General features: G+C 38.3%; 2 protein-coding genes across 9 annotated transcripts in view; both read right to left on the minus strand.

The window, feature by feature from the left end:
- The window catches only part of trmt12 (tRNA methyltransferase 12 homolog), a 183678-nt gene that overhangs the window by 110603 nt on the left and 46267 nt on the right, over positions 1-26808 (minus strand). The window lies entirely within an intron of this gene.
- The window catches only part of ebf1a (EBF transcription factor 1a), a 130862-nt gene that overhangs the window by 26043 nt on the left and 78011 nt on the right, over positions 1-26808 (minus strand). For 4 of the 8 annotated variants that reach the window (XM_051860181.1, XM_051860187.1, XM_051860184.1 and 1 more), the window contains exons 7-10: positions 19327-19408; positions 18199-18346; positions 11544-11674; positions 9470-9596 (exon numbers count right to left, since the gene is read on the minus strand). In XM_051860181.1, coding sequence (XP_051716141.1) covers positions 9470-9596; positions 11544-11674; positions 18199-18346; positions 19327-19408 — 488 coding nt within the window. The remainder of the gene's footprint in view (positions 1-9469; positions 9597-11543; positions 11675-18198; positions 18347-19326; positions 19409-26808) is intronic. The other 4 variants (XM_051860182.1, XM_051860186.1, XM_051860185.1 and 1 more) reach the window with 1 other exon arrangement.

The following is a 26808-nucleotide window of genomic DNA, read 5'->3' on the forward strand; positions in this document are numbered from 1 at the left end:
AACGACGCGCTGTTTGAGAGGCAGCATTAACCTCGACTTTCTCGGCCGCCATGACCGCCTGGATGAACATTCGCTCACACAGCACTGTGATTGACTGGCTGTTTACTTAAAGAGCAAGATGAGGGAAAAAACAGTTAAAACAATCCCAGAGCATGATGGAGAACAGACCGCAGCTATCGGCGAAGGAAAGAACAACAAAAACAGTCGAATGTGACAGAATGATTCAAAGCCGCCCTGCGGCTGACAATACATCATATCTAAATAGGCTTCCTGTAATCAGGTCTGTTGGAGGTTTGGAGACAGGGATATGGAAGTGAGGACTGGTGCAGAGCACAGAAGCGGCCTGAATGGCACACGAATGGGGGTTGGTGAGAAGCTGATTGCAGGATATCGTAATGGCAAAGAAATAGATGGAGGCTCAATGAGAGATTGTGTTGTGCAGTATTACAGCAGGTCTGACATGGAGGTAGGAGAGAGTGAATGGAAGAGTAAAAGAGCAGGGGTAGCCTGAACTATATGAAAAGAAAGCTGTAGCTGTAAGGTCTGGACAGCCGCCGGGTTTAACTACTGTAATGTGACATATTTCTAGGTGAAACAGAATATTAACAGAGGTACACTACCATCCAAAAGACTGGGGTTGGTAAGGTATTTTTCTCATACGCTCACCAAGGCTACATTTATTTGATCAAAAATACAGTAAAAATAGTAATACTGCAAAATATTATTACAATTTTAATTAACTTTTCTATTTGAATATATTTTAAAATGTAATTTATTCATGTGATGGCAAAACTGAATTTATCATCATCATTACTCCAGTTTTCAGTGTCACATGATTCTTCAGAAATCACTCTAATATGCTGATTTGCTGCTCAAGAAACATTTCTTATTATAAATATTGAAAAAGGTTGTGCTGCTTAATATTTTTTGTGAAAACTATGACATTTTTTTTTTTTCAAGATTCAAAAGAACAGAATTTTTTTTTAAATAGAAAACTATTTTAACAGTATAAATGTCTTTACTGTCACGTTTGATTAATTTGACGCATCCTTGTTAAACAAAAGTATTTATTTCTTAAAAAAAAAAAAGGATTCTCCGATCAGGGGTGCGTTTCCCAAAAGAATCACATCGCAAGTTCCGTCGTTACTAACATAGTTCAATGATTTGGTGTATCCCGAAACCATAGTTCAAACAAACATTCACAAACAGCATCGCAAACTTGTGTGGTTGGAATGACAGCTCTCGAGCTGTGGTTACAAGCATAGTTTCTAGTTTTTATGACATGTGGACTTAATAAATCCTTATCTTGAGCAAAATAAGCAAGCTGACATTAAGTACAATGTATATCTTTTATTTCGAATATATACAAATGTCATTTACATATTTTGTTTGTCAAGAGATTTTAAGCAACGTTTTTGAAGAGTGTGCATGTGCGTACATGCTCTAGAACGTAAGAACAAGCCTATAATTGAATCTGGAAATAAAGCAAAATAACAGAGAAAATTGAGAATTAGTCCTCAGATGCCATGTCCGTAATTTATAGCAAAAAATCTAGCATTAATTCGTTCTCAAACTGATTCATTTAAAGAAGTTGTTACTCACCACCTACGTGACGTCATTCACCAACGTGGCTGAACGACAGGTTTGCAACAATATGGTTTCGGGAAACAGTCGTGACTAGCTAGTTGATTTGTTCAACGATGCATGGTACTATGGTAGTAAAGCAGCGAGTTACGTCGTTGTACAGGAAATGCACCCCAGGATGTTTGCAGCCGATACAACTACCGATTTCTTGTCATCATGATCGGCCGATGCCGATCCTGATCATTCAAGCTTTATATTTAGGTGATATGTAAGCTCTTAACCCCTTACACCCTGATTTCAAGTGGCATACATGATGATTTCACATAATTTCAAGTGGCATACTTAAAAGTAATGGCTTATAGGTACATGGTCTCATTTGATAGAAAACCTTTCAAATTTTTGATCATGTTTGGAGGTTCTTATGTTACAAGACTGCTTAGAAAACCCCAGAAAAAGCAATGCAATTTATTTATTTACTTTGTTATTGTTCATGCTTGACATGATGATTATTAGAAAGTATATATAACAGGTCATAAAATGTTTGGACTTGTTCACAATCATGTTGACTGCATCTGGGCCGAATTTTGTGTTGATAACTCAAAGCAATCCAAAGTTATGGCATTTGGAACCATGGTAGACTTTTTATCAAAAGTCCAAAAACCTCTCCAAACATGTGATCTGAGTGTTTTACTGAACATAAGAACGACTTGCACATGTAAACACCACATCCAAGCATGCTCCAGCTGTAAAACAGTGTCTGATTGGTCTCCACACATCGTCCCTAGCCACCATACCCGAGATCCAGTTTCTATTGGTTGAACTTTCAAATGATGTTGGAGAAAACAGTGTCATGATCACGACGTGGTCAGCTCCAGGAAGTCCTATAGCTTTAGCCAAGCAGCATGTCAAGTCACTCTGTGAGGATTTTTCTCAAGAATCACAGATCTTTTTATGTTGTGCGTGGACTCGTTTGAATCAAGCCAACCTGCTCTAAATAAATATGTGCGATTTACTATGGTTCACTAATATTTCGCAAAGTTACAAAGCAGAAGGTGGCACAAAAGCCAAATCTGTATACTGTTTATAAATAAATCTGTATACTGTATGCGCGTCGGTGGCAACTTTTTACGGCTTTATGCCATCAAATTGCAACTGGTTCATGAGATCAGCCAAAATTTTGTGACTGCCTATTGAGTCATAGAATGTGATTATCAGACAAAACTGATCTGTGGCCGATCGATCAGAACATCACTAAAAAAATTAATAACCCCAAACTTCTGAACATTAGTGTAAAATCTATAAAAACATAAAATAAACATACAGAATATTCAAACAAAAATAATGTATTTGATAAAATAATTGTTTTGATTGTAACAGGATTTGAATGTACTTTGAAAAGTGATTATTGGTATTATTATTCACCAACTAAATGGTTAAGATATTGCATGTAAGTGAAAGATTATAAAAACTTTTTTTAATTTAAAATAATAATAATGAATCACTGGTAATTTGTGAGCAATTCAGGGACATGGACCAAGACCAGGGATGTTTATTAGTAAAGAGATTCAATCTCATTATATTTTATTTGTCTTCAAAAATATGCATACAATGAAAGCTGTAAAACAGCTGGTCTTGAGTAAATCACCACTAAACTCATTTAAGTGTGAATAATGAAGTGGCTGCTGGAGCAGAACTTTGTGAAGGCCTGGATAGGGAACATTTAAAGAATCTCTCTTCGAAGAGGACCCATGTGCTAGTATAATGAGGCACGGGTCGTGATGCAAAGCACCTCTGAGAAAGAGTTAATGTGCTGATACGGAGATGGATGGGCAAGATCTCAGGCTAAACTGTACTCTGCCACACTTAAAGACATCTGCACGTGTTTACTCTCCTTCATTGCTATTGATTTTCACATACTGTACAATCCTCTCTCTAGTCGACTCGATAATGCACAATTGCTGAGAGAGAGACCGTGTACTGAACAGTTGGCGGTAAAGTGCTGCTAATTTTATAGAGTTGCTGAACGCCCACCGAAAACAATGATGCAAACATTTCATGGACACAAGTCCATGCAATTCTGGTATATGTCACAAATCAAATTGACATTGACCAGTGACAGCATATACATTATCGCAAAAACAAACTCAAACCCTTGAGAACACACAGAAAAGAAAAAACACCTCCTGTGCTGGGTCATGGAGTGAACTTTGTCAGAAAGTTGAACAAAACAGCGTATTTTCAGAGATACACACCAAACAGGGAAGTAAAATCCCATGAGCTTCTTTATTTCCGGACCCTCTATGTCCTACTTGGTGCGTAACGTTGTATACCAAACCATGTGCAGCAGACCTGTATATTTATAGAGAAACACCTTTCAACTGTCCATGCACTTGTTTACTTTTACAGTTCCAGAAACTGGCAAGCTGTGGTTTCCATTTCTTGCTGGGCTCACGGAACGGTTTCACGACAGAAATAACACCAGCCAGTCACCCGACATATATGATAGAGTCAGTCTTGTGTCATCACGGATTCATTGCAGCTCTCTAATTTCATACGCGAAGGAGAACGAAAAGGTTACGTATGATGTCATGAGCTGAAATAAAATCTACAAAATCAATATTGAAAAGAGCAGAATATCAGCCGTATACCATGCCATCTCGTTACGTTTAATGAATATAATCGATATAGGCAAATATAGGGCCGCTACGGATATAAACGGTCCTCCCGGAGGCACAAATAGAATTTTCTGCCTTGTGAACAAAGAAACTATCAAGGAACAGACCTGATTTTCCAAAAAAGGAAAGCTACAAATACATTAACAATCGACAGCTCCCCTCTTTCTCCAGAAGATGGGATCAAAACGAGTAAAACATATCAGCAATAAATAAATAAATGAACAACAACCACTGCTTGAAGGATTCCTCGCAATCACACAGATCAATGCTCATTGAAATTTCATGAAGGCAGAGCCGGATCGCTTCATATTTCACAATAATAACTACAGGCCCGCGGGGGTGAAGAGAGGAGGGGAACGAGCCACTACTAAAAGACAATACTATGAGCGCTGTCAAAAGCAGATGGAGCCAGTCAAAACAGTACATTTTAAAATACCTTAGACCACCACCAAAAAAAAAAAAAAAATCTCACACTTAATATCTCAAACAGAAGCCCGAGGGCAGAATGTGGGCGGCAGTTTTTAGACTGGCGAGAACACAGTATTTTGTGGCTTTCCTGTTTTTGAGACCAGATGCTAGCGCTGAGCTGCTGGTGGTAAATTGAATCAGCTGACCACACATAGACCTGCAGGGCTAGAACAGTATCCCTGACTGACGGAGCAGAAAGGCATGCTGGGTAATTGGTCTTTAGCAGAACCTTTTAACAGGCACTTGTGGGCTTTGTACAGAGCTGTTAATGTCAGGGTGGTAATGTTCTGTACATGTTAGGGAACGGCAGACTCCGTTTTACACTCTCTCTCTCTCTCTTTCGCTCTCTCTCTCTGTTTTCCCCAGAGCTCTCTTTCATTCAGGTGTGATCTCATATGCTGTGGATAGGAATCAATAGGCTCGGTGGCAGGGTGTTCGATGCCTGCCTGAATTATTGCTTCATTTCTCTCCCTATATAGATGAGGCCTGTTTTTCCTCAGCCCTCCCCACGTCGGGATCAATACCTTACAATCTCATTTTTATCCATTTTTCCATAAACCCAGTGATAGCGTTTATTTGGAAAATCCGACAAGCTAAATAAGGCATCACTTTAAGACATAAGTGGGAGGGGGTCTTGAAACCTGTGGCCGTAAAATGGATGACTTGTTTTTCTTGATCGTGAGCAGCAGCTTCTAAAAGACAGAGACATCTGTGTGAAATGGCCCACTGAAGACGCCCTGCTGTTGAGCAAACCAATTGCTCTATATCTTTATGGTTACAATCTCCACCATGCAGAGGTTTAGCAATTTAATTGGAACGGTTATCATTGATCACCTAGTGTGACCCCATTTGTCAATAGAAATAAAGAGACTCATTATCAAAATCGAACGATCGCTCAACCCACTCAAGAAAGCTTCTGCCAAATCTAGTGGTTGGAAAAAAAAATACATAGGTGACTACAGTATATAATTGGTTTTGATCTACATTTTTCAGTCTGCATATTTTATATGGAATTTGTAGTATTTTACATGGAAATAAATGCATGATTTCATTTACAGTAGGGTCCAAAAGTCTGAGTCTGTAGAAATTACACTACCATTCAAAGTCTTTTTTTTTTTTTTTTTTTTTTTTTTTTAAGAAATGAATACGTCTATTCAGCAAAATTGATCAAAAGTGATAGTAAAGACATTTATAATGTTACAAAAGATTTATATTTTAAATAAGTGCTGTTCTTTTGAACTTAATCTAACTGAACTTGTTTAATCAAATAATTGCAGCCTTGGTGAACATAAGAAAAATGACATCTTGCCGACCCGGAACCTTTGAGCAGATGTGTGTGTATATATACACTTTGAAAAATAAGAAACAACAACAAAACCAACAATATTTAAGAAATTCATGAAATCATACTGGATAATATGATCATTAGGTTTTACACAAACTTGTGTAAAACCTGGGTGCATTGAAGGATAGTTCAGTGTCAGTAACAGATTTTGCCCCGCATTTACTATGGTAGTCAATGGGGGGAAGCTGATGCCATTTTTGCATTAATTTAGAAAAAGCCAAATAGACACATTTTTCCTTGTGGACTCAGGCTTTTGGACCACAACGTATATTTGCATTAAACGAGAGGGTGTATGCATGTATGATCTGAAGTCTGGCTTTTCCTCAACTAAAGTGACAAATGCTTCCCATAGACTTAATCATTGGGCAGGCGTAGAGAGCTCCCTCTAATGTGATCGAGCAGAGTCTTTTAATATCAGGCCTGATGGGCGCTGTTCAGCCCAGTGGCCTGCATACTGAGCAGCAACGAATTGCCTGCTGAACATTTCAAGTGATTCATCAACACCTCCAATCTATCGGCTGCACAGGGCTTCACATACGCTCACTGGCAGATAGCATTATAACTCTGCCTCTTTCCCCCCAAAACAGACGGAAAACCCCTTTGACGAATGATGCAAACATGGCAATCTGGTGAGAAGTAATACACAACCAAACATGGAAATGCATTTGTTGCAGATGAATTGAAAGGGAGGAAGAGGGAGAGAAAGTAGGGAGTCATGATTCATCCCTCTTATCTGCGGAGTGCCATGCAGGATGGGTAATGTCCCAGGCGGTGAGTGTTTAATTGTTTCTGATGATAAATATAATTGCAGACAGCTTCTGGATGTTTAATTGCAGAGGTCCAGAAACTGGGGGTGAGGTGAGATCACTTTGACTGGGTCTTCCTCATTAAAGCTTAGGTTTGTGATAGTGTCTTAACTAAAAAAAAAAAGGGAAATGATGAGCTACTGTACTATCACACTATTACTTTCCTTATTCATATTACTGTTACTTTCAGTTAGTAGTCAATCTATTTGTCACACTGAATATCTAAAATATTCGTTTATAAATATACATAGTGATATACAAGTGATAATTTATGAATATAATATGTTCAGTATATATTGAATACAATACGTTCTATATATATATATAAATGGGGACTGAAGCTAAAATATATAAATATATATATTTTTTGTAATTGCATAGGAGGGGTGGGGGGGCTCCATCACATTTCTTAAAATTATCTTTTAGTTTTCCACAGAAGAAAGAAAGCCATATGAGTTCGGAGTGACATGATGGTGAGTAAATGATGACAGAAATTTCATTTTTGGGTGAACCATCCCTTTAACTACAAACCGTTGGCCAGCCAGAGGCACAGTTCACACGAGCTTGTGCCAAGAATCCTAGAGAATCTGAGACTGAAATGAGAGGCCTTTGAGGAATTCATTAACTGTGTGGCTGCTGGGTTCATAATCAGAGCCACGTCAAAGCCAAGCTCTATAACTGTAGACAGAAGAGTGTCAAACATAGTCAGCATCATAATGTAAACGTAAAGACAATACTTTAAAATCATGCATAGTACATGTGTACTTGTGAGAAACACGCACTGAATGTAAAAAGCAAAATAAAACAAGTTTTTTTCCCTGAAAGGATTGTTTTTCCTCTCCACCATGGCTGTAAGGGATGTTCTCCAGGTACGGCTCAGCCTTTCCGCATGGCTGTGTGGTGTTTGAGCACGGCAGCATCAGTGCACCATTGATTTAATTAGGTCTCCATCTCCTCTGCCTGACAGAAGTTGATTAGAGGTGCCAGATGCCCCATGTGTAATTCCACTGCCAGCTGCCACATAGCTTTGCCAATACTCTATGATTAGTACCCACTGGCAACTGGGCAAGGCACAGGTGCCAACTGGAGCCAGGAGAGAGAGACACACACAGGCTGACGTCCCACTGCAGTAGCTGGGTTGGAGGGACAAGGGGAAGAGGGATGGCCCAAAATGCTTTAAACTGAGGAGAATCGCATGGTGGGGCCAACCGGAGGAGGGCATCAGATCAGCACCAGCCATTTTAAAGTTACAATGAAATCAAAATGAACAATTCTTATTTTTATGCAATATTGCATTTATTATAAATGATTTATCAATGCACATCATTATTATTTTTTTTTAATCTTTAATCAAAATAACTTCTCCCTGTTGCAACAACTTCTCATCCCTTCTCTGGTGACGTGTTCACTGCTGTGAGGGCGGGACAACCTGTCAGCAATAGCAACTGACATTGATCCAATCAATTCCTGATCAACAATATCAAGTTCCGTTCTAAATTTTTTCTCGTTCGAGGAGCCGTTTGACTTGGATATATACATAACAACAGAGAAGAAAAGACTATCGCGACTTCCGCTCATGCCAACTTTAATGGTCTGTGGTGAGACGGACAGCTCCACATTTGGTCTCTTGTCATTAACAGCATTGAATTTCAAACTGAATGTGAGTGCTGCGAGCATTAAAACCTGCACATCTAATCAAAAGCATTCTATATGGTTATTGAGCTTGAAGCTTTAGCAAAAGGGGCACATCTAGAAGTGCAGCCATAAAAGGAGGTGACCATCTGCCCTCTGTTTTGGAGGCGTGTGTGGCAGTACGTGTGTTTGTGTGGTTGTGTGCGAATGTCTAAATCCCTCCCTCCATTCCTGCCCATGTGCTCGCTGAATGGGCCATGAAAAGAAGCCAAGTCCAGCGCCATAAACCCAACAAGCATACTCATTCACACCCACGAATGCACAGGCATATACATAGACACCTACTGAGCCAACAATACCCACAGCTGTGCACTGTTTAAACCTATTGATGAGACAGGCCTTTAACATTGCTCCCTTCAGCGTTTTAACACTGTTCAGAAAAGCTGCGCTTGTACTTTGACTGCAAACTCTAAATTTAAACTAAAAAAGCTGCAAGTTCAGCAAACAAACTCTTCACCTCTTCCTCCCCTGATTTCCCGTTGTTTTACCATTTGATTCCATCATATACTTCCATCATGCACTTCCTTTACTTCTGGAACTCTGAAGTTAATTACTTCTCGTTGGCTGAACTCCCAATATGTAGAGAGTAGAGTAAACTAATTTTCAAGTGTGCAGATATCGCAGGTGACCTCTCTTTCCTCCATAAGATAAGTCCTATATTTCCCTTATCAGTGCAGGCTGCAGGATGTTCCTGGAGTTCAAGGCACAGCCGTTCATACTAAGCTGTGTGCTCAGGAAATAGGTAGGATTCCTCTACGGCATAGGTTCCTTACTACAGGAAACACTTGCTGACAGTTACTCGACCCACATGTGAAATCAAGAACAGTTGTAAAGGAGTAAGAATGGTTGATGGTTGTACGTTGTACGGTTAATGTGAAGGTGCTTAATGTTGTCCTTACCTGTGTAGATAAATCTGCCCGGTGTACCTTTGCAGAACTGCTTTGACTTGTAGGACAGAGTGACCTCCACAACCCCGGGAATGTGTCTGGGAGGAGTCTGAACTCGAATGGCATGAGGGGTTATGAGCTGAAAGAGAAAATGGAAGTTTTTTAAGTGAGAAGTGTTAATTTCTTTTTATTGTTGTTGTCAAAATAAAACAAGCAGAATACATTGCTTGAAATAAGACATCAAAATATTTTTTACAGTTCAGACAGAGTTTATGAATCGTGAAATTGAGAGCATGAGGTAAATTCTATCTCTGGAATTGGATCATCTCATTAATCAGACCCACAATGAGGCGTAAGAGGGAAAAATGAACCTATTACTGACCTATTACTAGGACACTGACTGACTCTGTTCAGAATAGCATACTACCATCCTATTCTTATAGTGGTATATATAATTGGTCACCCTCACATGCAACATAATGAGGTCAGTGGGCAGCATGCAGTATATGCTATGCAGTATACAGTAAATAGTAAGCAAATATTTAGTGATGCACGATATATCGGCCACCATATTGGTATCGGCTGATATATGTTAATTTTTAATGTTATTGTTATCGGCCCAATAAGATATATTAAAGCAGATAAAAAATGGATTATTTCATTCAGCTGAGACACTTCAGATGCGCGCTGTTCGCCACGATGGTTTTGAATTTCTTGAAATATGATTGGAAAATACAGTTAAGCGCAACGTGCAGCGCAAATCTGTCATATAGGCTACATAAATATAATGATATAACATCATTATAATTGTGTGCTTGGGACATGGCTTTTAATGGTGAGACTTTTGTTTTTGTAATCAGGCTCTCAAAAATTATATAAAAGTTGGATCTGGATTTAGACTTAACAGCCAATATATCGGTTATCGGCTTTCAAATATAAAGAATTATCGGTTAATGGTATCGGCCAAAATGTTCATATCGGTGCAACCCATACAGTATATTTTGCCTCTGGGATGTTGAGAGCCTCATGGAGTGTTTTTTTTTCTCCCTCTCTGTTCCTCATTTTAATATATGAAAAATATGGCATACTTTGAGAGGTCATTGGTCAGTACTAGTCAGAGATGAACTTTTCTGTTAGGTCCATATGGTGACACAAATCTCGCCAGCCAATGAGATTAAAGCTTTTGTCAGCTGGAGGTGCAGACAGTCCAAGTCATTACATAATGTAAATTCTGTCCACCTTTTTTGCATCTGCATTTTCTGACACTTGTACTGTATAACTGCTTCACAATATTTAAAACGTGCATTTATGGTACCCCTGTCTACCTGCAACCATACTAGCTGAGCTATTAAACAGTATTGTTTTTTTCTTTGATTAGACTATGATTTGACTGCTTACAATGTTTGTGAAGCTGTGCTCAATCCCCTTTGAAGAGGAGCCGTGCCACTACAAAGCAGCTATGAGCGCTCAGTTTCCCTGCAAATACTCTGTCATATTCAAAGCCAGCAGCACTGGTGCTGCTTTACATGGCTTTAAACTGTCCCTTTCATTGCTCACTTAGCTGGGCTTTCATATGCCAGGCACTGCTCTTCTCACCTCTCAGATAAATATGGCATTGTCAATGAGAGGCTTTTTATAGAATTACCTCTTTTATCTAGCTCTTCTCAACACAAGCAGCACAGAAACTGAGTGAAAGACCAAAACAGATGGACAGACAGGAAAATAGACAGCCTGGCTAACCAAGAACTGAACAACTGAGAACAGAAGCATTATGTCCATTCAGACTGGCACATGCCTTCTCATATTTGTATGCCAAGTGGATTTTGAATCCATCTTCCATAACATACATGTTTTAAAATTGAGTTGCACAACTATTGTAGGTAAAAAGGTGCATTTTTAATTTCATTTTCTTTATATTTAAACTCAGTATGAATCGTTGTGATTCTTAAATCTCTGTTGTTGTTTTTTTTTTTTTTTTTTTTGGTGAGAGCATGGCAAAAGTAAGCATGTTTTTTGTCTAATTTTGGCCACACATTTTGCAACTAAAGTGATATTACAGAATGGATTGCATAGAAAGGTAACCAACCTCACTCCAGACCAGCATGGTGCCAAAAATGACCTGTAGGCCGTCAAAGAAGTTATCACCGATGATGATGACTGTGGCACCCCCTGTTGTCCAGCCTTCACTGGGACTGATGGCCTTAATGCAAGGAGTAGCTGTTTTAGAGAAAGAGAAATAGGGGGAAAAAAATGAGTGAGACAGTGGCTCACCGTATACAACAAACAGCTTGTTTTTTTTTGAAAAGGCATATGCAATATACATTAATTATGGCTATATATATTAGCCTGTACACACATCAAGACACCTGTAAAGTGATTATATGAAAATAATGTCAAGATGCATCAGAATAAACATCTGGAAGCAGCCAGCAAATCATCACTCGTGTGCATTACCTGTGACATAATTTCATGCACAGACTAAATTCTTAGGAAATAAATTTAAAGCTGTGCAACGGATTTCTTCCTGATTACGGCAAATAGATTTATGAGCCACAGTCTATTAGGAAGCTTTAGGCACAGCTTAATGACAAGTGACTGACTCATTAGAGTCGTCACATATGATTAGACTGTGGCCATTCCTCTGCGCCGTCCCCATATGCTTCCTGACAGCGGTGCGAGCATGAGAGATGACGCTCGCTCACCGATCATTTATCTCAATCTACCCTGTATAGTAGCATGATTCACTGCTGTGGTTGCCTGGAAATCACCTGCAACCTAACCATGATCATCTCTAGTTTTGGGATCTTTAGATTGTCACATGTAGGAACCCAACTCGAAATCAGAGAGTGGAGTGGACTGGAGCGACAGCAATTTCTCCACCCCGCTCAGTGTTTTTTAATCACTCCACTCCGCTCCAGCTCCGCTTCTATTCCTCACTCACTGGTGAGAGAAAGCCCACTCCAAATCCACTCCATAGCTTAAAATTACACCGTTACAGCCCAGCTGTACCGTCTCTTTTACTCTTTTCTCTGTTTACCATGATATTGATATTTGAGATTAAATAAATGTATATATTAAACATATCATTTGTATTATACAGTAATATAATTTGATATAATTATGTTTGCTATTATATATCAATTTATTTTTTAAGTGAAATTAATTTTAATTATAATTAAATTAAAGTAAAATTAAATAAATAATATTATATGTAATTAAATTTAATTGTAAAATGTAATCTTTAGCAAGTCTCAAAATTATTATGTACATTATAAATTCACTTTTAGCAATCTAAATTGATTGAGTTTAATTTTAAATGTTTTATTTTAAATGTATTTAGTCAAAATAGTGTTATAAAACTTAATATCATCGATCTATGAGACAAAAAAATGAAAACATGAAAATAATTTTCATTTTATTGGCCAGAATTTTAATATCGTTGCATCCCTAGTGTAAAATCATGTTTGCACAATTTCGATAGAGTTGTACGAGCGATGCATTAGTATGATTAATTTTGCTACAGACTGTTGTATTTTATATATTTTCTCCTAATGTTTAGTTAACATGTATTTTTAAATTCTAACTAATTTTTGGCCATCCCTAAACTCATCTGTCATTTTTTATTAAATGTTTTGTCATTTTAACATTGTTTCTACAATAACATTACACATTAATTAAGTTGCATATTACAGATAAAAAGGTGCATTTTAAATTTAATTTTCTTTGTATTCAAATTCAATTTGACCATGGTTGTGATTCTCAAATCTCTGTTGTTATTTTGTAATTTTGACATTGTTTCTACAATAATATCACACATTTATATCACATATATTATCACTTGGCATTTTTCTTACATGGTATACATGGTAACCAACTTATACATTCTGGTCCAAAGACGCTCAGTCTCCGTTGACCAAACTGAGTGCAGGCAAAAACATGGCGACAGGACACAGAGTAGACACAGAGTGAAAGTCTCTGTCAGTAGCAGACCCCCTGGTGCCCTGCTTATGAAAGGCGTAATTCCCCTTCCGCCTTTGTTTTAGTCATGGACATAATTAATGAAATCTGAGGGTCAGACTGAAAAAGATCAGTCAGTGATGAGAGTACAATAGCAGCACTCCTCCCTCCAACCCCTCCTTTCTTCCCCTCTGGGGGTGGTAGGAGAACAAGAATGCTAATTCCACTTGATTATACACACACCTTTATTAAATATTACACTGACCCCATGTGTGCGCGGGGAGGGAGGGGGCCAGGTGCGAGCGCTTGTTTTATGACACTCGTGCAAATGTCACGAGCGCCGGAGTTCGCCAGGCACAGAGAAATCCGGAGTCCTTACAGCAGTCGATCAAAAGGCCAGGTGCCCTGGGACACTCTGAGAAAACAGCAGCCAGCCATAAAAATTCAACACCTTAATGAGTTTAAATTTCATTTCAGCATGTTGAACTTTGGCACAGGATTCTAAAGCTCGGTGTCTCACTGAAGGCGCTTTAACCGACTAATTACTGCTGTTCCAATTTGCTGCTGGATTTAAATAGAAGGAAAAGACATGAGGGAGGGAAAAAAGGAAAAGTAAGGGTCCTCTGAGGCAGCTGTCGGAGGCAGAGAACGGGAGAGTCTGTCACAAGCAGCTCTGTTGTCCTCTGTGACTCTAGTGGGGGACTGAACACACATCCTTTAACAAGCGTTACACACGGCTCTGACTGTAGGCAGGATACCTAGGGGAGGGTGGGGGTCTACGCTCAACGCTTGTGTGATAGTGTACCTAAGTGAGGCAGTCGAACTGTGGAGGCAGATGGCCTGCGTGTAGGAAGAGCTTGGTTCTGCTGATAGGACCTGAACTGAGATGAGACGAGGCTGTAGGCCTCATTCGCACAGCTCAAACTGCTGTGTGTCTGCCATCGGTAATGCCTTGGGAAGAGCTAGCATAGATAATAGTAGGGGATATTGAAAACCTGCAGGGGAAAATGGTCTGGGGGACAGTGTTGGGGAAGCAAGTTACAACTGAAGAAAACTGAAATCTAGTTTAAACTACAGTTATGCTAGAGTACAAGCCAGTAATAAAAAGAAGCTAGGCCACACTGCCATTTAAAAGTTTTTTTTTTTTTACAAGATTCTTAATCTAAATTAATGATTCATTTCTTTAAAGAAAAATGTTACTGACCCAAAACTTTCTAATGATATTATACATTGAAGCTTTTTATTTATTTATGCAAACACAGCTGTATTTATCTAGTACAAAAACAATGAGGATCTCAAATAACATAAAAAAACAGCATTAAACAGCATTTGAACATCAGTTTGCACTAAATAGCACATTTAGTATGTAAGATTATTGTGTAATACTACTTGATATATAGAATATTTACCTGTCTACATTTTTATTTACTCATAAACACATTACATTGATATATTTATATTATACAGCAACAGGAGAAAGTCTGTTTTATGAGTGTGTAATCATTTTTTGGGTAAGTTGAAAACTTTTTATATCCATTTTAAATATAGAATTCTAAGTAATAAATAACATTTACTTTTACAGCAACATACTGTATAGTGATGCATCCGTGGAAGAACATCATCTTCTAGGATTCAGATTTACAGAGTCCTGATGGTACTGAATGTTTTCCTGAAGGTATATTGCATTTTAAGTAGGGAATTACATATTTTAGATTAAGGACATGATTTTAAAGCACTTCAATAACCCCAAATATACAAATCAAATCTCCTTATAGACTAACCAAAATGTCACAAATATTCAGTGTTCCAGGCATGTTGTAATTTTCATAAGTGAAGTAATCCACTTTGCAGCCTTGAGGACTTCCCCAGCTAGTCTGTGCTCTTTTTTTGTTGGAGCTGTGTTGTGGGTGACTGCTGGGCATAATGCAATTTGGCGGCGTGATAAACCAGGAGAGATGAAGAGGAATGGTGAAGCAATCTGTGATGGTAATCTTGGCCTAAGACGACTCTTTTGCAGGGTGCTGAAATTGTGCATGGATTAAGCAGATGGTGGAATGTGAATCCATCTGATAGGATTAAACTTTGGTGCCTCCTCTGCCGCCATCTGTTCCCTTACTATGTACGCACGCGTACACGCGCTCGCTCTTACACACATCTCAGATACAAGCACAATAGCTTTCTTTTCTACAAACTTACATTCTCGAACCCTGCAGACATCTCTTTCCACCACAGTGCATTTGTGACATGACCTCACGTATTGATGCCCTCACTTTACCCTCGTCTCCGCAGCCCAGAGCAATCAACACACATGCACACCATGTCTGACAGAACAGACTCATTAGCTGGAGGGGAGTGGAAATGGTTTGGAACTGACACAATAATAGACAAGAGTGAGCAGAGGTGAGTGAAGGGAAGCAATCAGGACATTTTTGCATATTTTGTGCTGATTTTTGTGGGAAAATCAACAGAATTTTGTTGAAGGTATTTAAATATGGTAAAATGTGTTAAATGGAGCTGAAAGTACACTATTATTGGGAGCAGAAAATATTATAAAATTAGCCAAAATACTTAATAAGATCATACACAAAGGGGTGGGAATGTGTAGAACTCAGTTGACAGTTGTTTTAATTTTAAATAAATCTAGTTATTACAGGAACTCTGTATTGAATTTTGAAGCTCTGAGTTCCTGGATTGCCCTCCAAGAAAACTGTCTATATGTGCACGTCAGTGAGACATAATGAAGAATTACAGTATAAGCCTGTCTGTCTCAGGATTTATCCTATACTTTCTTTTAGAAAAACGAGAAGGAAAGAAACAACCCCCCATCCCCCCCCCCCCCCCCCCCCCCCCCCCCCCCCACACACACACACACACACAATTTTTTAAATATGTCGAGGCTTTAGAAAACTGACTTTTTTAATTTTCTCAGTGCAGTGGAAACTATGCTTAAAGACTGAAGATGTCCCCAGGAGAATAGAGGGAATTTAATCATCAGCATCATTATTATCAAATCATCATCATTCAAATCCTTAGTTTTTCATCATAAATGGAGGTTAACATTCCAAGTGAAAAATATGTTCTTCTCTAGAGTCATCCCAAACATAAATGAGAAAATGATTGGATTTGAATGCGACTAAGGATCAAATCATTGCTCAAATCATGTCCACATGTTATTAGACAGATTTAGGAGGGCCGCACTATAACCTGCGAGAGATGGAGGACAGCAGATAAGGCCACACGCCGCTCAGAAAATAAATACTCAGTGCTTAAGCCTTAGAGGTCTCGTAAGACACATGTTCAAACCTAAAGAGAACAGGCCACTTGGGGAATGCTGCGTTCACTGCTCTTTTCTTAGCCTGCGCAAGATTTAGTGGATTTTGGGTGCTTTGCTGCACTGCTACTGTTGGTATGCTGTTTGCTAGTCAAATGAAAGTCTGGTTAGCTCAAACCACCTGCAATATCTGGCATCAGCATAACTTGTTAGCGGCATTAACATGACTGTGGCACACAGAGGTGCTAAATCAGTCACTATGAGCTGACTGAATGGTCACAGTTGTCTTTCAATTCAAAGTAGTATGCACACATCCAATCATCACTTCAGCAGGTGCTTGATCAAAAGAAAACTGAGCTGAAATGCAAAAAATCCGGCACATTGCTATTTTTGCTCCCAAAGAAGTTTAATAAATGGCAACGTTGCGACCACAAGTGGTCTTCGTCAGGCAAAGAAAACAACAAATTTTATATCAACATTGAAGGCTCAACTCCATGAGTTATACCGCAAAAAAAGTGTGGACACATCAGTGAAATATTTCAGGAAAAAAAGATCCATAGTCAATAGTTTAGCCAAGCAGCTGATCCCAATGTAAAATCACAAATTTTAGTGATGTTTACGCTGAAAAGAAGAAAATACAATTTGCCAATGGGCTAGATAAAACATATTCATGGCTTTATTAGTCTACCAGAGCCACTTTTAAGGATATTTACATACTTTTAACAGATTACAAGAAAAAAAAAAGATTAAAATAAAATCTCTTGCAGTGCATTACCATTTCCCTTTTTGCAAAGCATTAAACTCAAGGATTCTCCAGTGGGACAGACCCTGTTGCACTTTATTTTTTTTGCATTTTAACTCACCCGCACATAAGCACCACCGTTCAATATGTTGGCAGGCAATATCTGCAATGATGTTACTTTTTTTTTTTTGAGTGTGTGTTTATTTTGTTCAATATTGAAATGCTTTAGAGACAACTATAAGTCATTAGTAGGTTTATTTGTGAACATTATGGGTCTGTGAGGCTCAGATCCTTGTTTTGTCCCGATCAGACAGAACAATCTTTTCTTCTGACCAATTGAAGATTCAGAAAAAGTGAAATCACTATTTTTGCAATACCATTTGTTGACAGTTAGATAGAAATTGCACACTTCAGCTTTAAGCTGTTGATGTAAGGAAAGAATACAGTGCTAGCCATGATCGGAAACCATCTGTGCTCATGTAGCAAAACCATGAAACTACATGGAGTGGGACAAAGTGGCTTAGTTTTGCTGAATGTGCTTGGCACATTGCTGCTATTAGTTAGCTGTGTGCAAATAAAAGAGTTTGTTGTGGGGAAAAGCACAATGAAAGATTTTACAATGGGAATTACACAGACATTGCAATTGTGTAACTCTTTTGTCTTTCATTCCTGCTGTCTGTTTCCCCCCATTTTTCTCATTGTGAAAAATGTCTAACTTGTGTTCTTTATTTCTCAACAAAGCGCATGTTGATAGACATATACAGTACGTACACTCACCGTGTTCCAGGTATGAAGGAGTTCCTTCAGACGGGTCCATCCTGCGAGCTCTACGTCCATGTTTAGAGTTATTATGTACAAACATGTTATCAGACACAGCCAGGACATGTCCGTCCACGCTGACCGTCGTAGACACCACCACCTGCAGAAGACGAATAATGATTGTACTTCACTTGACCCACAAAGACAAACTCTGTCCTTGTATACAAATTAATACGCAGTTCAAACTAACAGCTGAAGTGTTGGAGCAGCACATACACATGGTATGAGTGTAACTGCTGACTGATAAATTGACATACAGGCACATTTCACCAGAGAGGCTGGAACAATGACAGCAGCTAACAGCTCTCACGGAACTGAAGACATAGACTAGAGGTGTCTCACAGCAACTGAGGAGCCTCTTGATTTAAATGGCTCTCAGGCTTTGAGAGGTCTCTCAATCTCAAGAGAGGAAGAGGCTTGATGAGACTTGGCAAACACCGCTTACATTATCCCAGTTCTGGGCAGCCACTTCATTCGCTCAAAGCTTCTTTTTTTTTCTCTCTTCTTTCATCAGTATGTCTTTATATGTTCTCTAGTACTCACACTATATCTGTTAAGAAACCATTCTTCTGTCTCAAACTACTACTACCTTTTTAGTGAAATAGTGAGTGGTCAATTGAATGTGTTAATTCAGTGTATTTATTAATATAACAAATATAATTATAATAAAAAATATAACTATTCAATGATTTTCTAATGTAATGTCTTTGAAAGATCGTAACTTTTTTTTTAATATTGATAAATGTGATTAATTGTGATTATTTAAGTATATCATATAATTAATTACATTAAGAATGTTAATAGATTAAAAGTAAAATAAAATATTTCAAATATATTTTCCGTAAAATAATTTCTAATTATTTGAATTTTCAAATACTATTTATCTGTTAAACATTAATATAATAAATTAATTAATCATTAAAATAATGATAATCGTAATGTTATTAATGACTGTTTTTATATTGTTACTAATTCATGCGATAAACAATGCAAACGCTGCTTCTCCATTAACATAAATGGCTAAAATTGCAATTTTGTCACTGTAGTTTGGAAGGGTGAGCAGAAAGGACGTGGTCCTACCTGAAAGCGCCGCATGTCTCGTGGGTTCCCTGCATTCTTTAGGCAGTTCTGGTTGCATTTGAGGAAGAATTTCAGGAAAAACCTGGAAAAACACAGAATAAGAGGATTTATGAAGTAAGGCCATTTTGTTCAAGTCTTTGGTGCAAAGATTGAGGTAAAGATGGCAGGTTGTGTGGTATTGATATTGAGGAGTTAACATACTGCATCCTCCTACTCTCTGCATTCTTAAGGTCATAGCTACATACATATACACACACATACAATGAGTAACACACTGGTCTAGAAAATGAAGACCATCTGTCGTGAGGCCAGAAACATGCCTGTCAGCTGAGTGAAGGAGAAGAAAACAGGAGAAAGATCAGGAGAAAGATTGTAATGTGTTGTTGAAGTCACTCCAAAGAGCACCCAGATTCACCATAGCCACAAATCCAGTGAGATTTTCCATTGTAAGGTAACAATAGTAGATTTATTTCTGAATCCTTATCAACAATTATTAAGTAATGTATAAAGATGCTAGACGCATCTACTCACTGTATGCTCAACTTCCCAAGAGAACATCTAATATTGTGAATGTTACTGTGCCATACATCAATTAAATTAATAATGTGTCTCAAATGATTTCTAAGTGTTTATTAACAGTGTTTTAATGCTGAATCCAGTGGGCTTGTCAGATCTTGTATAGCTGTGACTCAGCATGTTTTCCCTCCTTCTCTGCGGTCTGAAATCTACAATATTAATTAGCACAGTGGGGTTTCTCTCTTTTCTCTTCATTCAGGGTTTTCTGGTTCACTGCACTGGTATAGTTGAGAACCCACGTCTGTCTGCAGCATCTATCCACTATTATATGTGTTGTCTGTCACTACTAACACAAATGCATTGACACCCCCACACAAACAGAAATCCTTCAGCCTGCTGGTCACAGTTATGGTACAGTTGTGTGCCACAACTTGTTTGGAATACTGGATCTACATATCCATCATCTTCACTTAACAACACACACTTTTACTAAGTTTTCGAAATGAAGACATACTTTACTCCCTCTGATTTTATATACAATACCATTCAAATGAATACTTTTAATCAAAAATGACGCATTAAATTGATCAAAAGTGAATAAATACTGATAGTAAAATAGTAAATACTGTTACAAAATAAAAAAAATAATAATTAAAAATGGTGAGCATAAAAGACTTCTTTCAAAGAAATTAAAAATTCTTTTAAATTTGATGTATTTTATTTTATTTTATTTTTTTAGAAAAATGCATGCATATATACATAGACACACAGGGCTGTCTTCAAAGGTTAAAGTTTTTTTCATAATATTTAGTTTAAGGGGTACTTAGACTTTGGGTTAAGGCTAGTAGATAATAGCTTATATAAAAACAATAGAAGTCTATGGAAAGCCCTGGCTGGAATTCGTATAGGATAAGAGGTCCAGGTCTCATCCTTTGCTCTTTAATCTACTGTTTGTGTTACCCCTCTAACATCTACACCAGTACACATCCATGTTCGTCAAACCATTCAAGCTTTTGTGCCTAGTAGCATGTCACATGGAAAATACACGTGCACATGTTGCATGCGTATGATTTTATATATATATATATATATATATATATAAATGGGTTTGTATATAATTTGTACAAAATATAGATCAGATCTAGCATTTTGCAGCTCAGTGGGTGCATTGATAAAAACATGTTTGTGTGTGTGTTATCCACATTGTTGTTTGGGTAAACAGATTAGCGCTACAGACCTCGTCTATAATATCATTTAAGAACTCTAAGCCGTGGTTTCTTCCCCGCTGATTCCCTCTGCCACTGACCCTGTCTGAGCTCTCCTGACCTGTCCCTTATTCTTCCACGCTCTCGCTTTCCTTCTCTTTCTCTCTTTCCTGCTTTGTGTGGAGATAAGTCTGGGCTTAACCTCATCGCTGACATCACGCTCTCATAGTCCTCCTAAATCCCCTGCAAAACCCTGGGTGCCCTCACTTTAGGAAGACATCCTTTGTCTTTCTTTCACTCCGCTCTTCGGATTTGTCCTTCTGGTCTCCTAACCGATTGCCACGTTCACATAAACACTCACTCATAGTTTTTAGAGCCCTCATCCACATGTGTAATGTGTATATAGTTTGACTTTGTTGACCCTATAGCTCCATTAGCAATAGCAAGAGTACTCCGATGCCTGCTGAACAGGGAGGGTACATGTAATCACACGTGTAATGTTTAATAAAGTGCTTACTGTCCCCTCCGTAGGGCACTTCGGACAGGGACCTTATGCTTTTAGAAGAGATTGGACGGTACGTTGCAAATGGCACGGCTAAGAGCACTTCAATTAGAGAGGGCTATTACCACAGTCAGCGTGAGGAAGAGGGCAACGCTCCAAGTGTTTGATGGGTAGAACGAGTTTGAGTCAGAGCACAGAGCCTGACCTGTCATTCATACTGCTCTGCTTAATAACTCTTACATTGTACTTTTAGACACATCAGAGCGGCTGCTAATGAAAGTGTAACTGAGATGGAAAGAATACAGATGATGGTGTGAAAAAATGAGAGACAGATTCACTCTCTGATTCACACAATTACATGCACTGTTTATTGGTTCATACACAGTGATTTTAAAATTTATTTCTGTAACGGTAAAGCTGAATTTTCAGCATCATTACTCCAGTCTTCAGTGTCACATGAACCTTCAGAAATCATTCTAATATGCTGATTTTTAGCTAAAGAAACATTTCTTATTATCAATGTTGAAAAAAGTTGTGCTGCTTAATATTTTTGAGGCAACTGTGATTTTTTAAGGATTCTTTGGTGAATAGAAAATTCAAAAGAACAGCATTTATTTGAAACAGAATATTTTTTTAGCAAAGTAAAAGTCTTACTGTCACTTTTGTAAAAAAAATTAAGTAAAACACTTATTTACTTAAAGGATTAGTTCACCCAAAAATGTTCTGTCATTAATTACTCACCCTCATGTCGTTCCACACTAGTAAGATGTTCGTTCATCTTCGGAACACAAATTAAGATATTTTTGATGAAATTCGAGAGGTATATGACTCCTCCATAGACAGCAATTTAACCACCATTTTCAAGGTCCAGAAAGGTACTAAAGACATTGTTAAATAGTCGACATGACTGCAGTGGTTCAACCGTAATGTTATGAATTTTTGTGCGCAAAAACAAAACAAAAATAACTTTTTTCAACAGTATCTTTTCTTCTGTGCCATTCTCGTACACTATTTACGTTCAGCGCTTTCAGGTTCTACGTCAGAATGGCGACTCATTATTGGCCGGCTCCTGCGACAGCATCACACACGTGTCTTTAGTACCTTTCTGGACCTTGAAAGTAGTGGTTAAATTGCTGTCTATGGAGGAGTCAGATACCTCTCGGATTTCATCAAAAATATCTTAATTTGTGTTCCAAAGATGAACGAAGGTCTTATGGGTTTGGAATGACATGAGGGTGAGTAATAAACTACAGAATTTTCATTTTTGGGTGAACTAACCCTTTAATATTCTTTTAAAATTTAAAATATATATTTTTATTTATTTTTTAATATGAATATAATTTGCGTGATTTAGATTATTCAAAATATGTATGTCTTGATAACGTATGTATGTCATAATAATGGCAATGACTACTTGAGAATTTTACACCCTGGAGCATCTGCAAAGAATTCATATTTCCTGTTTATTTTTACCAATCATTTTTTTGTAGTATTCAAGTGATGTGCAGTGACTTCTGGGAAATTTTCTGTCTCCACTTCCTGTGACGTGATGTATTGATGTAATATTGTTCCCTATGCATTTTGCAGTGCCGTTCAGACTGAACAGAGATGGTCAAATACCCTATGAAGTTCACTTAAAGAGAGGAGGTAAGAGTGAATGTCAGGGCGAAAAAGAAGGAGAGCAATGAATTAAAGCAGCAGTCGAGAGCTGATGGGGTTGGTGTAGGCAGGGTTAATGTAATCTTCAACAAATTGACCTTTGACCTCAGCCTGTCTAGAGGTCACATCTGTCCGCTCAGTTCTGGCCCATTAATTAACTCTCCTGCAGGCTCGCCTGACTCGGACACTTAGCCGTTAAACCTTCAGTGTTGTTCTCCTCGAATCTCACTAGAGGAACGATTCGCAAAAAAGAAACCGGTTTCCCTAGACGTCAAATTAAATACTTACAAAACATCCACACAGAAAAGTGGTCTTTTTTAACAATCAGACACCCACTCAAAGTGTGACGATGACAGAAAAATGCACTTTAATCAACAGAAAAGCATTTGGAAAAATGTTCTGCTGCCCCTCATTGAGTTTGAGTCGCTCCTAAAAAGCACATCAAATGAAATCAAATTGCCCCCCCGTGTTTGCAATGATACTTGTAGCCCAAGTCACTAGCACTATTGATTTAAATGCATTTAACTGTAGCTGTGAGGGTGGTTTCAAATGAATGATAGCGGCGTGCGAAGAGAGCGGCCGATCTGGAGTCAGCACTAACTGCGGCAGCATGGCATAAAAGCATGTGGCATGTGTGAGTATGGTATTACCCACACTCTCAGTAAATGAGACCAAGTCAACGGCACCAGCCATCAATTATTCAGAGGCTGAGATGGCAATTATGGCACTGAGCACAACCAACATGAATATTTTATGAAGGCTAACGCAGACCATAAGAGTGTGAGAGGGGGAGACTGAGAGAAAGAGAATATAAATGTGCCCATTTCTGGGAGACACAGCCAATGCCAGTTCTTGCCATGGAGCGACACTCAAAGTGCCATTCGGTATGGCATGATATCTTTCTTCATCCGCTCTCTCCTCACCTTACACCATCTTATCTTCATTCCCGTCTCCCAGAATGCCTCGGTGAGACAGCAGCATGAGCTGTCTTAATGGGAGCAGGGGCAGATGTCCTCTCAAGGCAGCTCTCCATTACCTCTACTGTGTGGGCACGATAGGAATGTTGCAGTTGTTTAAAACACAGAGTTTGAGTTGTGGCTAATTGAGTAAGGCGACACCATGTTGACGAGTGATAGGCTAATCTTCTGAGCGGCAGCGTTAAAGCCAGCGGCCCTGTAACACGCTGTCCGTTTCAGCCTCTGTTTGTCATTCGCTCGCTCTCTCTTTTAGCCCCCTCTAGAAAAACATATTGCTCATGCTTTGAAAATACACACGTGCATCGGTTAGCCTCCCTCCTGAATGGTGTCTAATTTTCTCGTAATTCCTTCAAGACCCGATAGTGCAAATAAAATAATAATAACGCAGAGCAGAACAATCTGACAGCTACAACAAGTCTAACCTTCCCCTCTCTCCGCCTTCAGGCAAGCTGAGACCAGTAGGCATGTTGTGCTGACAGCTCTAAAATTGCTTACAATACACATCTCCAAAAGATCTGTCCCAGGCAAAAAAAAAAGTAAAAGAGAAAAAAAAAAAGAAATATCACCAGCTTGCTTAGCTGGTCTTTCAGATGTCTTATTTTTCCCTCCTCCCTCCATTTATTATGGCTGGATTTCTGCACTGGCCTGCGAGTTTGGTGCCAAATGCAACCGAAGAACTATTTCAGAAAGAGAGAGAGAGAAAGAAGAAACGGCAAGCGAGCAAAGAGAATTCTCTTATCATAACATCAGAGCAGAAGAATTTGCACTCTCTGTCTTCCATTGTCTACAAATGTTTCCTCAGAGTGATTCAGTCACGAGTGTTTTGTTGTTGTTGTTGTTGTTGTAGCGTTATTTATTTTTAGTCCTATTTTGGTGAATGTGTGTGGATTGCTTTGGTACATCATGTTCTATATTAAAGGTGCACTCAGTCATTTTTCTACATTAGAAAGCTTTCACCCCTAAAAAAATCAATTGTATTTCATATAAATACACCATTGTTCAAAATTTTGGGGTCAGGTAGATTTTTTTTTATCTTTTATTCAGCAAGGATGCACTAAATTAGTTGAAATTGACAGTAAAGACTTTTATAATATTAGAAAAGAATTCTGTTTCAAATAAATGCTGTTCTTTTGAACTTTCTATTCATAAAGGAATCCTGAAAAACAAAATCAGTTTCCACAAAAATATTAGCAGCACAACTTTTTTTAACATTGATTTAACGTTGGTAATAACAAGAAATGTTTCTGAATGATCATGCAACATTGAAGAATGGCGTAATGATGCTGAAAATTCAGCTTTGCATCACCGGAATAGATTACATTTTAAAATGTTTTAAAATAGGAAACATTTATTTTAAATTGTAACAATATTTCACAATATTACTGTTTTCACTGTATTTTTGATCAGATAAATGCATAAGAGACTTCTTTCAAAAACGTTTAAAAAAAAAAAGGTCTTACCGACTCCAAACGTTTGAACGTGTATATAATATGTATATATGAGGTGAAGACTAAAAAAGTGGGTTTTTGAGATCACGTGACCAACCAAATACCATTTGTTTCATATGATTGCTCTTCTTATTGGACACTTTCATTAGTGGAATAAATTAGTCATGGCTGACTGCGAATAGCAATTTCTACAATGGCATCGCGTTTGCATTATGTCCAAGACAACTCTGTATTGGCCAGCTAAACATTAAAAAATACCTTTGAAGGATCATAGTATATTCTATGCTGACTCCAGAGAGGATACAATTAATAAGGCCAGTTCTTCTCACTATGCTGAAGCTCTTGAGCATTAACTGTTTTGAATTGCTGCATTTCCTCTCTCTGACAATCCACTGGAGTCTTATGTCATTACTACCTGGGCTGTGTCGATTTAAGAGCAACGAATGGAAGACACACCCTCTATGAAAAAACAATAAAAAGTTGAGTGAGACAGAAAGAGTGAGCGAGAGACAATGAACGTGAAAGAGGAGAGCGAGGAGAGAAATTTCACATCAGACAGTGGGACCAGACCCAGGAGACGAGTGCAGTGTAGATGGGAGAATTATTTTACATAATAAATGCTTCAAATTCAAGCCTGTAATTGATAGCTGAAGCCAGGCAACGATGTGCAGCCACCACACTTGGGTTTTGGGGAGCTGTCAATCAAATCCTGCCACTGGAGGAGGGATAATGATTGTCATATGACAACTGCCTGATTTAATGTAATCATTGCAGCTAAAGCTATTGTTTACAAGTGCCAGTCGAGGTGTGTGAGAGAGCAGACCAGCAGTAGTACAGGAGTTGATGGTGTAATAAGTCAAACTTCAGTTAAGTAGGGGAGGGTATTTAAGAGTCGAAGTGGAAATATCTGCTCCTACTCCCAGTTTGCAGCTGTTTCGCCCATTTTCTGCTGAGATTTACACATTAAACCCTTCCGTCTCTGGCTTAACGGATATAATTGACTAATTTAGCACAAATGAACCTAGTTTTAGCTAATCATACAGAAAGCTATGGACAAACAGATATATTTTCTGTAAACAGCCTCTGTGCATTGGCCGTGGCACAAATGAATCGCACCGCTCAGAGCAAAATACAAGATTCCACACAATAGATTCAACCCAATGTGAACTACACAA

Source organism: Ctenopharyngodon idella, chromosome 14 (genome assembly GCF_019924925.1).
Source record: "Ctenopharyngodon idella isolate HZGC_01 chromosome 14, HZGC01, whole genome shotgun sequence".
Classification (NCBI taxonomy): domain Eukaryota; kingdom Metazoa; phylum Chordata; class Actinopteri; order Cypriniformes; family Xenocyprididae; genus Ctenopharyngodon; species Ctenopharyngodon idella.